This window comes from Cherax quadricarinatus, chromosome 35 (genome assembly GCF_038502225.1).
Source record: "Cherax quadricarinatus isolate ZL_2023a chromosome 35, ASM3850222v1, whole genome shotgun sequence".
Classification (NCBI taxonomy): Eukaryota; Metazoa; Arthropoda; class Malacostraca; order Decapoda; family Parastacidae; genus Cherax; species Cherax quadricarinatus.
The window spans coordinates 7,440,696-7,450,695 of record NC_091326.1 but is presented as its reverse complement, the minus strand read 5'-3'; the positions used below and the strand labels follow the sequence as shown (position 1 = coordinate 7,450,695).

General features: G+C 40.3%; 1 protein-coding gene and 1 long non-coding RNA gene across 4 annotated transcripts in view; one reads left to right on the top strand and one right to left on the bottom strand.

The window, feature by feature from the left end:
- LOC128695152 (serine-rich adhesin for platelets) overlaps positions 1-10,000 on the bottom strand; it is a 201,203-nt gene that overhangs the window by 37,875 nt on the left and 153,328 nt on the right. Inside the window, exons 10-11 of the mRNA XM_070091355.1 lie at positions 5,649-5,809; positions 442-589 (exon numbers count right to left, since the gene is read on the bottom strand). Of these exons, the coding sequence (XP_069947456.1) occupies positions 442-589; positions 5,649-5,809 (309 nt within the window). The remainder of the gene's footprint in view (positions 1-441; positions 590-5,648; positions 5,810-10,000) is intronic.
- The window catches only part of LOC138853610 (uncharacterized), a 124,422-nt gene that overhangs the window by 68,265 nt on the left and 46,157 nt on the right, over positions 1-10,000 (top strand). The window lies entirely within an intron of this gene.

Genomic DNA, 10,000 nt, shown 5'->3' with positions numbered 1-10,000 from the left:
GTTATGCTAAGTTAAATCCTCTATCAAACTCTAATAACATACTTTAGTGTGACCATAACATCTACATGCCTTTTAAAATCATTGTACAATACATAGTTTATTGTTTAAGGTGAATTATAAATTTAAACTAAGAGTTACTTTTTTTTTTTGAGGATGCATAGAATGTAACCCTATTTTTTCACACAAGTTGTTAACTCCATCCATCATGTTTTCCCATTTAGCTCCATTTTTCTGGAGTGTAATCCATGTGCAAGGTGGTTGTTTACTGTATATAAATTATGTGGCACAATACAAGGCTGTGATATAAAGTACATCTCAAGCAAAGTACTGTAGCTAAAACAATACCACAAACTAACTCATCTGAAGTGTTGCTTATTGGGAACCTTGTGTTTAATTTAACTACTGAATCATTCTCAGCATTTCTTTAAAACTGCTTCTTACCTCCACCATGATGCCCATGGCCAAGTGTCAAGTTTATAATTTCGTGCTTTGTTTCTTGAACGAGGACATTCAGCCATATACAGAGATTAGTTCCAATCATGTGCATTAAGCCAAATCTTGCAATAATGCGATGGCGGCTAATAGCAACCTGAAACAGACCTTTATTCAATTAACAAAATATATAGTCTTATGTGTATAAAGACATGCACAGTTGATGACATTTATTAAAGAAATGTTTTGCCATGAATAGTATATTCAGTCAGGAGGTGCATTTCCTTCTTAAATCGCTTGACCAAGAAAAGGCTGTGGGCCCAGACAAGTTGAGCCCAAGATTGTTGAGAAGATGCGCAGACCAGCTAGCAGCACCTCTAACTCGCATCTTTCAGCACTGCCTAGTACAGTGTAAATGGCCCTCTCTATGGAAAGAGGCAAATGTAGTCCCTGTTCACAAAAAGAAGAGCAGAGCAGAAATCAGCAACTACAGACCAATTAGACACATGTGCAACTCTTGGGTATCTTTATTGAGGAAACGTTTCGCCACACAGTGGCTTCATCAGTCCATACGTAGGAGAAACTTGAAGAACAGGAGGAGAATGAGGTAATCAGTCCCTCAACCTAGAGTCGATGTGTTCAGTCCATCAATCTTGAATAGAATACGTATGGACTGATGAAGCCACTGTGTGGCGAAACGTTTCCTCAATAAAGATACCCAAGAGTTGCACATGTGTCTAATTTATCAACATGTCGGTTCTCTGAACCATTCATCTACAAAACTACAGACCAGTGTCACTCCTGTCAATCACTATTAAGATCCTTGAGACAATAATCTCAAGACAAATGACAGAGTTTTTTGACTATCACTCACTACTTTGTGATCGTCAATATGGCTTCAGGAAAGGTTACTCTGCTGCTGATCTGTTGTTAAACCTCTCCACTAAGTGGCACCAGTCACTGGATGAATCCAAAGTCAGCTATGTGGTAGCACTAGACATTGCTGGCGCTTTCGACCAGGTGTGGCACCAGGGCCTCTTAGCAAAACTTCAAGCACTGGGAATTGCAGGCTCTACGCTATGTCTCCTCAGTGATTACCTTCATGGTAGATCTCTAAGTGTAGTTCTCAATGGAACGGAATCAGCAAGACATCCTATTGGGGCAAGTGTTCCACAAGGAAGCGTGCTGGGTCCATTGTTATGGAATGTCTACTTCAAACACCTTCTTCATCTCATCCCAGAATCACATGCATATGCAGACGACTGTACACTGACATTCACATATCCAAGAGAAGAAATGCCAGCTGCTCTAAGCTACATCAATCACCAGCTGAGAGCTATATCAGCTTGGGGAAATAGATGGCAAGTAACATTTGCACCTGAGAAAACGCAAATGATGATCGTCTCTAGGCACCATGATGGTAATGCTGGTGCAGTAGTAAGGATGAATGGGAGGATGTTGGCACCTGGAGAAGAAGTTGATATCCTTGGGGTGAAATTTGACTCCAAACTAACCATGAAGAACCATGTTGTAAATCTTGCAAACAAGGCAGCCAGGAAGCTTACAGCACTTCGCCGTATCTCCCACCTGCTTGACAGTAGGGGGTGCAAGATCCTGTACGAGGCACAAGTACGCTCGCACCTTGAGTATGCTCCACTTTCTTGGTTTGCCTGCCCCCCCTCTCATCTGCGACTGCTTGACAGAGTAGAGAACAGAGCAAGACGTCTCATCTCTCGCCTGGACCCATCCTGGATAGATCTGTCATTTCAGCAGAGCCTTCAACATAGGAGGGATGTGGGTGGCCTTACTGTTATGTACAAGGACAATATTGTCAAAATACCACACTTGGATCCACTTCGAGGACAGCGTGAAACAAGCTTTTATGCCACAAGACGGGCAGAAAGCAGCAACTTCACTCTGGCTGTACCCTTCTCCAGAACATCACTCCATCTGAGATCATATATACCCAGGATGACTCGAGTATGGAACACATTCGTACAGCATAATGATGTCAACGAGATAAAGTCAGTTGATCAAATGAAAATGCTGGCCCACAGATGGCTCCAACTTCATCGTGTTTCCTAATTTTATGTCTCATAACAATAAAAATGCTTTCAAATGAGCTGATGTAGGTAACAGCTCTTAGCTTGCCAATAAAGTTAGGAATCCTTAACCTGTAAATAGCTGTCAATAAAGCTAGGGATCCTTAACCTGTCAAACCCTGTGTAAAAAAAATAAAAAAAAAATGTAGGTAACAGCTCTTAGCTTGCCAATAAAGTTAGGAATCCTTAACCTGTAAATAGCTTGTCAATAAAGCTAGGGATCCTTAACCTTGTCAAACCCTGTGTAAAAAAAAAAAAAAAGAGAGAGAGAAAGAGAGTCTTGGATTACAGTACACCAGTAATGATTTGTGAGATATGTAAAATCTAAGTGAAAAGTGCAACACATTGCCAAATTGATAATTTATTCTACAGAAATGTTAAAAGCAGGGGGGGATACAGTATTGGAGTGGTTGGTACTTTTGTTTAATAAATGTACGAAAGAGGGGAAGGTACCTAGGGATTGGCAGAGAGCATGTATAGTCCCTTTATATAAAGGGAAGGGGGACAAAAGAGATTGTAAAAATTATAGAGGAATAAGTTTACTGAGTATACCAGGGAAAGTGTACAGTAGGGTCATAATTGAAAGAATTAGAGGTAAGACAGAATGTAGGATTGCAGATGAGCAAGGAGGTTTCAGAGTGGGTAGGGGATGTGTAGATCAAGTGTTTACATTGAAGCATATATGTGAACAGTATTTAGATGAAGGTAGGGAAGTTTTTACTGCATTTATGGATTTAGAAAAGGCATATGATAGAGTGGATAGAGGAGCAATGTGGCAGATGTTGCAAGTATATGGAATAGGTGGTAAGTTACTAAATGCTGTAAAGAGCTTTTATGAGGATAGTGAGGCTCAGGTTAGGGTGTGTAGAGGAGAGGGAGAATACTTCCTGGTAAAAGTAGGTCTTAGACAGGTATGTGTAATGTCACCATGGCTGTTTAATATATTTATAGATGGGGTTGTAAAAGAAGTAAATGCTAGGGTGTTCGGGAGAGGGGTGGGATTAAATTATGGGGAATCAAATACAAAATGGGAATTGACACAGTTACTTTTTGCTGATGATACTGTGCTTATGGGAGATTCTAAAGAAAAATTGCAAAGGTTAGTGGATGAGTTTGGGAGTGTGTGTAAAGGTAGAAAGTTGAAAGTGAACATAGAAAAGAGTAAGGTGATGAGGGTATCAAATGGTTTAGATAAAGAAAAATTGGATACCAATTTGGGGAGGAGGAGTATGGAAGAAGTGAATGTTTTCAGATACTTGGGAGTTGACGTGTCGGCGGATGGATTTATGAAGGATGAGGTTAATCATAGAATTGATGAGGGAAAAAAGGCAAGTGGTGCGTTGAGGTATATGTGGAGTCAAAAAATGTTATCTATGGAGGCAAAGAAGGGAATGTATGAAAATATAGTAGTACCAACACTCTTATATTGGTATGAAGCTTGGGTTGTGAATGCAGCAGCGAGGAGGCGGTTGGAGGCAGTGGAGATGTCCTGTCTAAGGGCAGTGTGCGGTGTAAATATTATGCAGAAAATTCGGAGTGTGGAAATTAGGAGAAGGTGTGGACTTAATATAAGTATTATTCAGAGGGCTGAAGAGGGGTTGTTGAGGTGGTTTGGTCATTTAGAGAGAATGGATCAAAGTAGAATCACATGGAGAGCATTTAAATCTGTAGGAGAAGGAAGGCGGGGTAGGGGTCATCCTCGAAAAGGTTGGAAGGAAGGGGTAAGGGAGGTTTTGTGGGTGAGGGGCTTGGACTTCCCGCAGGCGTGCATGAGCGTGTTCGATAGGAGTGAATGGAGACGAATGGTATTTGGGACCTGACGATCTGTTGGAGTGTGAGCAGGGTAATATTTAGTGAAGGGATTCAGGGAAACTGGTTATTTTTATATAGCTGGACTTGAGTCCTGGAAATGGGAAGTACAATGCCTGCACTTTAAAGGAGGGGTTTGGGATATTAGCAGTTTGGAGGGATATGTTGTGTATCTTTATACGTATATACTTCTAAACTGTTGTGTTCTGAGCACCTCTGCAAAAACAGTGATTATGTGTGAGTGAGGTGAAAGTGTTGAATGAGGAAAGTATTTTCTTTTTGGGGATTTTCTTTCTTTTTTGGGTCACCGTGCCCTGGTGGGAGACGGCCGACTTGTTGAGAGAGAGAAAAAAAAACCTACGTATCAAATAAAGTCTGTTATAGTGAAAAGAAACATTTAATATAAAAATACAGTACAAGAAAGCACTGGCTTGGTGAATGCAGATTAGTGGAACAAGCTCTCGAGTAGTGTTACTGAAACTAATGTCTTGGGTAGATTTGAAAGCAGGTTAGGCAAACATATGAGTGTCAATGGTTGGGTTTGAGTTGTACCTGAATAGAGAATGGGCTAGTAGGCGTACTGTAGTTCTCTTCTATTCCTCTTACATCATCCACAAAATATGCTATCATTATTACTCTTTACTTAACTGTTTCTTGCTAAGGTAGGGTGACCCAAAGAGGGTAACTCATTAACCATCATTCACTAGTATTATTATTAGAATGGGAAAACGCACACGAGAATAGATGCATTATGACATTATTTTGTTGCATTCATTGGCTCAGTTCTTACCAGGAAATCTTCCTTATCCAGCTGCTTGTATTTTTTCACCTATCTACCAACAAAGAAAGTTCCCATGTGTTCATTTATTCACTCAGTTTCTACAGGATTAACTTGGAATTCTTTTAAGCCTTTTTTTTGGGGGGGGGGGGATGCCTTTATGTATTTGAAAACCTCTACCCATCAAACCAAAATAAGCAATGGGCATAACTAGCCTATATCAACCTGAAGCTTTGTATTATGATCAGACATTGTACATAAAAGTAATGCAAGATGGTATCATTAAATTATAAATCAATAATGAAAAAGTGTTGGGAAAAATAATGAAATAACAAAACAGGTAAACTACTCATAATCGACATTATGATTTATTTTATGAGCAAACATTAATATTTCAAGTTTCACAGCAATGTTAATCAAAAAAAAAAAAGCAGAATAAAAAAATACAGTAAAATGCATTAATTACCTCTACCAGGGTTACATAATTATAACATACTGTAGTTTTCAAAAAATAATCTATAACAAACCCTCGAGTTAAGGAAGATGAAGTACATCTGGATGAAAGTGAAGAGCATACGTGCAGCTGGGGATACAACAAGGAGAACATTTGCACAGTCATCATCTGCCTTCAGCTCAAAGTACTGCCCAACTTCAAGACCACTGTAGATCATACTGCCAATCCCAAACACTGTGGACATGACAATAATCCGCTTTTGTTATACTTTTATACACATGTAATAAAAAATACAATTATTTTCACGATGCTCTGATCAGACATACACTATTATACAATTCTGAAATATGTATGCAGTGATAAATTTCTCCAGGATTACTGAAGATTTGGGAAAACAAAAGTATACACTTATGTATGTGTGATTATTTTGCACATCACACTGAAGGTGGACACATGAATGTTTCAGTTTATCATCATCAAAAGTGTCATTGAGAGAAACACATCTGAGCTACCTTTTCAGTGAAGGACCGAATCATGAATATAGATGTGGTGGGTAAAGAGACTTAGCTGTGTAAATTAAAATGCTTTGAAGAATGAAAAAACTATTTATGAAAGGTTCAATGAACTACTGTAGGAATAACTGGTATGTCTAAATACCTGAATTTCACCAGAAAATTGACTTCTCTGCCACCTTTAGCTAAGTCTGCTCAATGGATTATCATTGTCTCTAAAGCAATGGTTCCCAGACTTCTGCTGCTTGCATACTCCTTGATGCTCTATTATTAATTAACCCTTTCAGGGTCCGTGCCGTAGAGCTACGGCTATAAGTTGAGGGTCCAAACCATAGACCTACGCCAAAATTCTAGCGGCGTCAAATTTAGCCTGAGAAGGCCGGTAGGCCTACATCTGAGAGAACGGGTCTGCATGGTGTGTGTGCGCTGTAAACAAAAATTCTTGGCGCCCGCATGGCATTGTTGGAACACCGCCTCAGTAACCTTTGTTCACCATGCCTCGCCGCAAGGCAGCTCTCACTCCGATGCGAATTGGGACTCTCCTCTTCCTAACTGATGGTTCTGACTCTGATGAAAGTGGAAAAGAAGAATTCTATGATTTTGTTTGATTACTGACCAAAAGCAATGATCAGGATATCGAAAATAGTGCAGAAAATCCTGACGCTCCTCAACCTTCTACCTCTGGTGTGGCCATGTCTCAGTCACATTCAGTTGTACCTAGTCACAAGAGAAAACTAATATTTTTGTGTGGCCAGGCTTCAGACCTCAGTAATGATGATGATAGTGATGTGGACTGTGATTTTATTGCTCTTGATGATCATTCAAGTAGTGATAGTGATGAATCGTATTCACCAGTGAAGGGTCGGTATATATGCCGCCGCATGCACTCGGTAGTGTTCCCTATGCAGTGTCCAGGGGATGGAATACATCCCAGAGTACATCCCATGGCCCTACACCAGGAATAGACAGTGAAAGTGAGGATGATGTGGCTACACTTGGCATGGATAGACCACAGGCATCAGTAGGTGGTGATATTGGTAGTGGTGGTGGTGGTGGTGGTAGTAGTGCCACGGCCATGCATGACTCGCCAGCCCAGCTTGGATGACAGTTTACCTTTGAACAAAATCAAAGATTCGTCAATTACAAGATTCTTGAATGAATAAAAGTACATGTTGAAGTTTTGTTTCAGATACATAAAAACATTTCTAATCTTGTATAACCTGTCACTTCTGTCAGACCTGGTTTTGTCAGAGAAGTGCAACATATATAATAGTAAAATAAATCTGTTCACTGGGATGATTTCACTGAAGGCCAGGGTACAAATTAGCCGATCTGTGGACCAGTATGATTTTATATTATGCTTATAGACATGAGGCATAAGCATTATTGTTGCAAAAAGCAAATACATTTCAGGTACAGTTGTCTCTTTCCACCGGTGTAGTCTTGACTGTGGTGATATGATTGAATTTGCCATGGTGTACTCAAAATACTTGTTACTTTCCTTGACAATAATTTCCATCAAGGGCTGGTCAAAGAATAGCTCAAAGAATTCCAGTTCATTTGCAGTGTTTCCAAGAGAACAAGCTGGTAGGATTCCACTTTGAGAGTCATCAAACTGATGGGGATTGGGAACAAAATTGGGATTTTGCTGCCAATCCCAGATGCAGTTTGCTGGTGGATACTGGATATCATAAGCTGGTTGTGGTTGTAGTTGTAGTTGTGGTGTGGTGGTGGATGATGCTCTGCTTTGTCCTTGATCTGACGAGTCGGCGGCATGGGTCCCAGCCTGGGCTGGCGAGTCATGCATGACTGTGGCACCACCACCACCACTACCAATACCACCACCTACTGATGCCTGTGGTCTATCCATGCCAAGTGTAGCCACATCATCCTCACTTTCACTGTCTGTTCCTGGTGTAGGGCCATGGGATGTACTCTGTCCCCTGGGCACTGCATAGGGAACACTACCCAAGTGCATGCGGCGGCATATATACCGACCCTTCACTGGTGAATGTGATTCTTCACTACTTGAATGATCATCAAGAGCAATAAAATCACAGTCCACATCACTATCATCATCATTACTGAAGCCTAGCCATGCGAAAATATTAGTTTTCTCTTGCGACGAGGTACAATTGAACGTGACTGAGACATGGCCACACCAGAGGTAGAAGGTTGAGGAGCATCAGGATTTTCTGCACTATTTTCGATATCCTGGTCATTGGTTTCGGTCAGCAATCAAAGCCATAGAATTCTTCTTCTTTTCCACTTTCATCAGAGTCAGAATTATCAGTTAGGAAGAGTAGAGTCCCAATTCGCCTCAGAGTGAGAGTTGCCTTGTGGCGAGGCATGGTGAGAAAAGGTTACTGAGGTGGCGTTCTCACAATGCCATGTGGGCGCCTAGAATTTTTATTTACGGCGCATGCAGACCAGTTCTCTCAGATGTAGGCCTACCAGCCTTCTCGCGCTAAATTTGATGCCGCTAGAATTTTGGCGTAGATCTACGGTTTGGACCCTCAATGTAAAGCCGTATATCTACGGCATGGACCCTGAAAGGGTTAATATCTCCATATTAAAAACATTAGAAAACAACAAGAATGCCAATAGTTAGGTGAAGAGGAAAACTGAGCTAAAAGTGGCAGAGAAATTAATTACTAGTGGAACTGAGGTACAGTATTTAAATAATAATAATAATAATAATAATAATAATAATAATAATAATAATAATTTTATTTCAGCATGATACAATGTTTGTACAGAGATGGGCGACATTTAGTTGTGCATATAGAAAGCTCAAAGTTATGCAGAGTATTTTGGGCAAGCCTAACTGATGACTACAATGGCAATAACTAATTAACTGCTGATATATAAGGACATTAATCCTTAAACGATCCAAACGTATAGTATATACGTTCACTCGCACAGCGCCCCAAATTTTTTGAGAAAAAACATTTTTTTTAATAGGAAAAGAGCATTTGTTACCCAGGCATCCCCAATTTTTTTCATATGGCACACACTGAGTGCACACACCCATTCTCTCATGTCTAGGCAACTCAGGCATATGGTGCCAATGCTGAATGAATGACAAAGAAAATGTACATATACGTTTGGGGCGCTACACGAGAGAACGTATTCAGTATATATATATATATATATATATATATTATATATATATAAGTGAACAGTATTTAGATAAGGCTATAGAGGTCTTTGTGGCAGTTATGGATTTGGAAAAGGCGTGATATTGCAAGTGAGAGGGGAGAGGTAGGAGGTGGTTACTGAAAGCAGTGAAGAGTTTTTACTTATGATAGTGAGGTCTGGTTAGAGTATGTAGAAAAGAGGGAATTTTTCCTCAGTAAAAAGTAGGCCTTGTGACAAGGATGTGATGTCACCATACATTTATGAGATGATAGATGGGGTTGTAAGAGAAGTAATGCGAGGGTCTTGGCAAGAGGCTGGAGTTAAAGATAAAGAACGCCACACAGTAGGAGTTGTCACAGCTGTTTCTTTGCCGATGACACTGTGCTCTTTGGGAGATTCTAAAGAAGCTGCAGAGATTGGTGGATGAATTTGGTAGGGTGTAAAAGAAGAAAAAATTAAAGGTGAATACAGGAAAGATAAGGTTATGAGGATAACAAAAGATTAGGTGATGAAAGATTGAATATCGATTGAGGGAGAGAGAAGTGAGGAGGTGAACGATTCAGATATTTGGGAGTGGACGTGGTCAAAGGGATGGGTCTATGAAAGATGAGGTGAATCAGAATTGATGAGGGAAAAGAGTGAGTGGTGGCACTTAGGAGTCTTGTGGAGACAGAGAACTTATTGTCCTTGGAGGCAAAGAGGGGAATGTATGAGTGTGTCACTGAACGCCTTATATGGGTGTGAAGCATGGGTGACAAATGTTGCAGCGAGA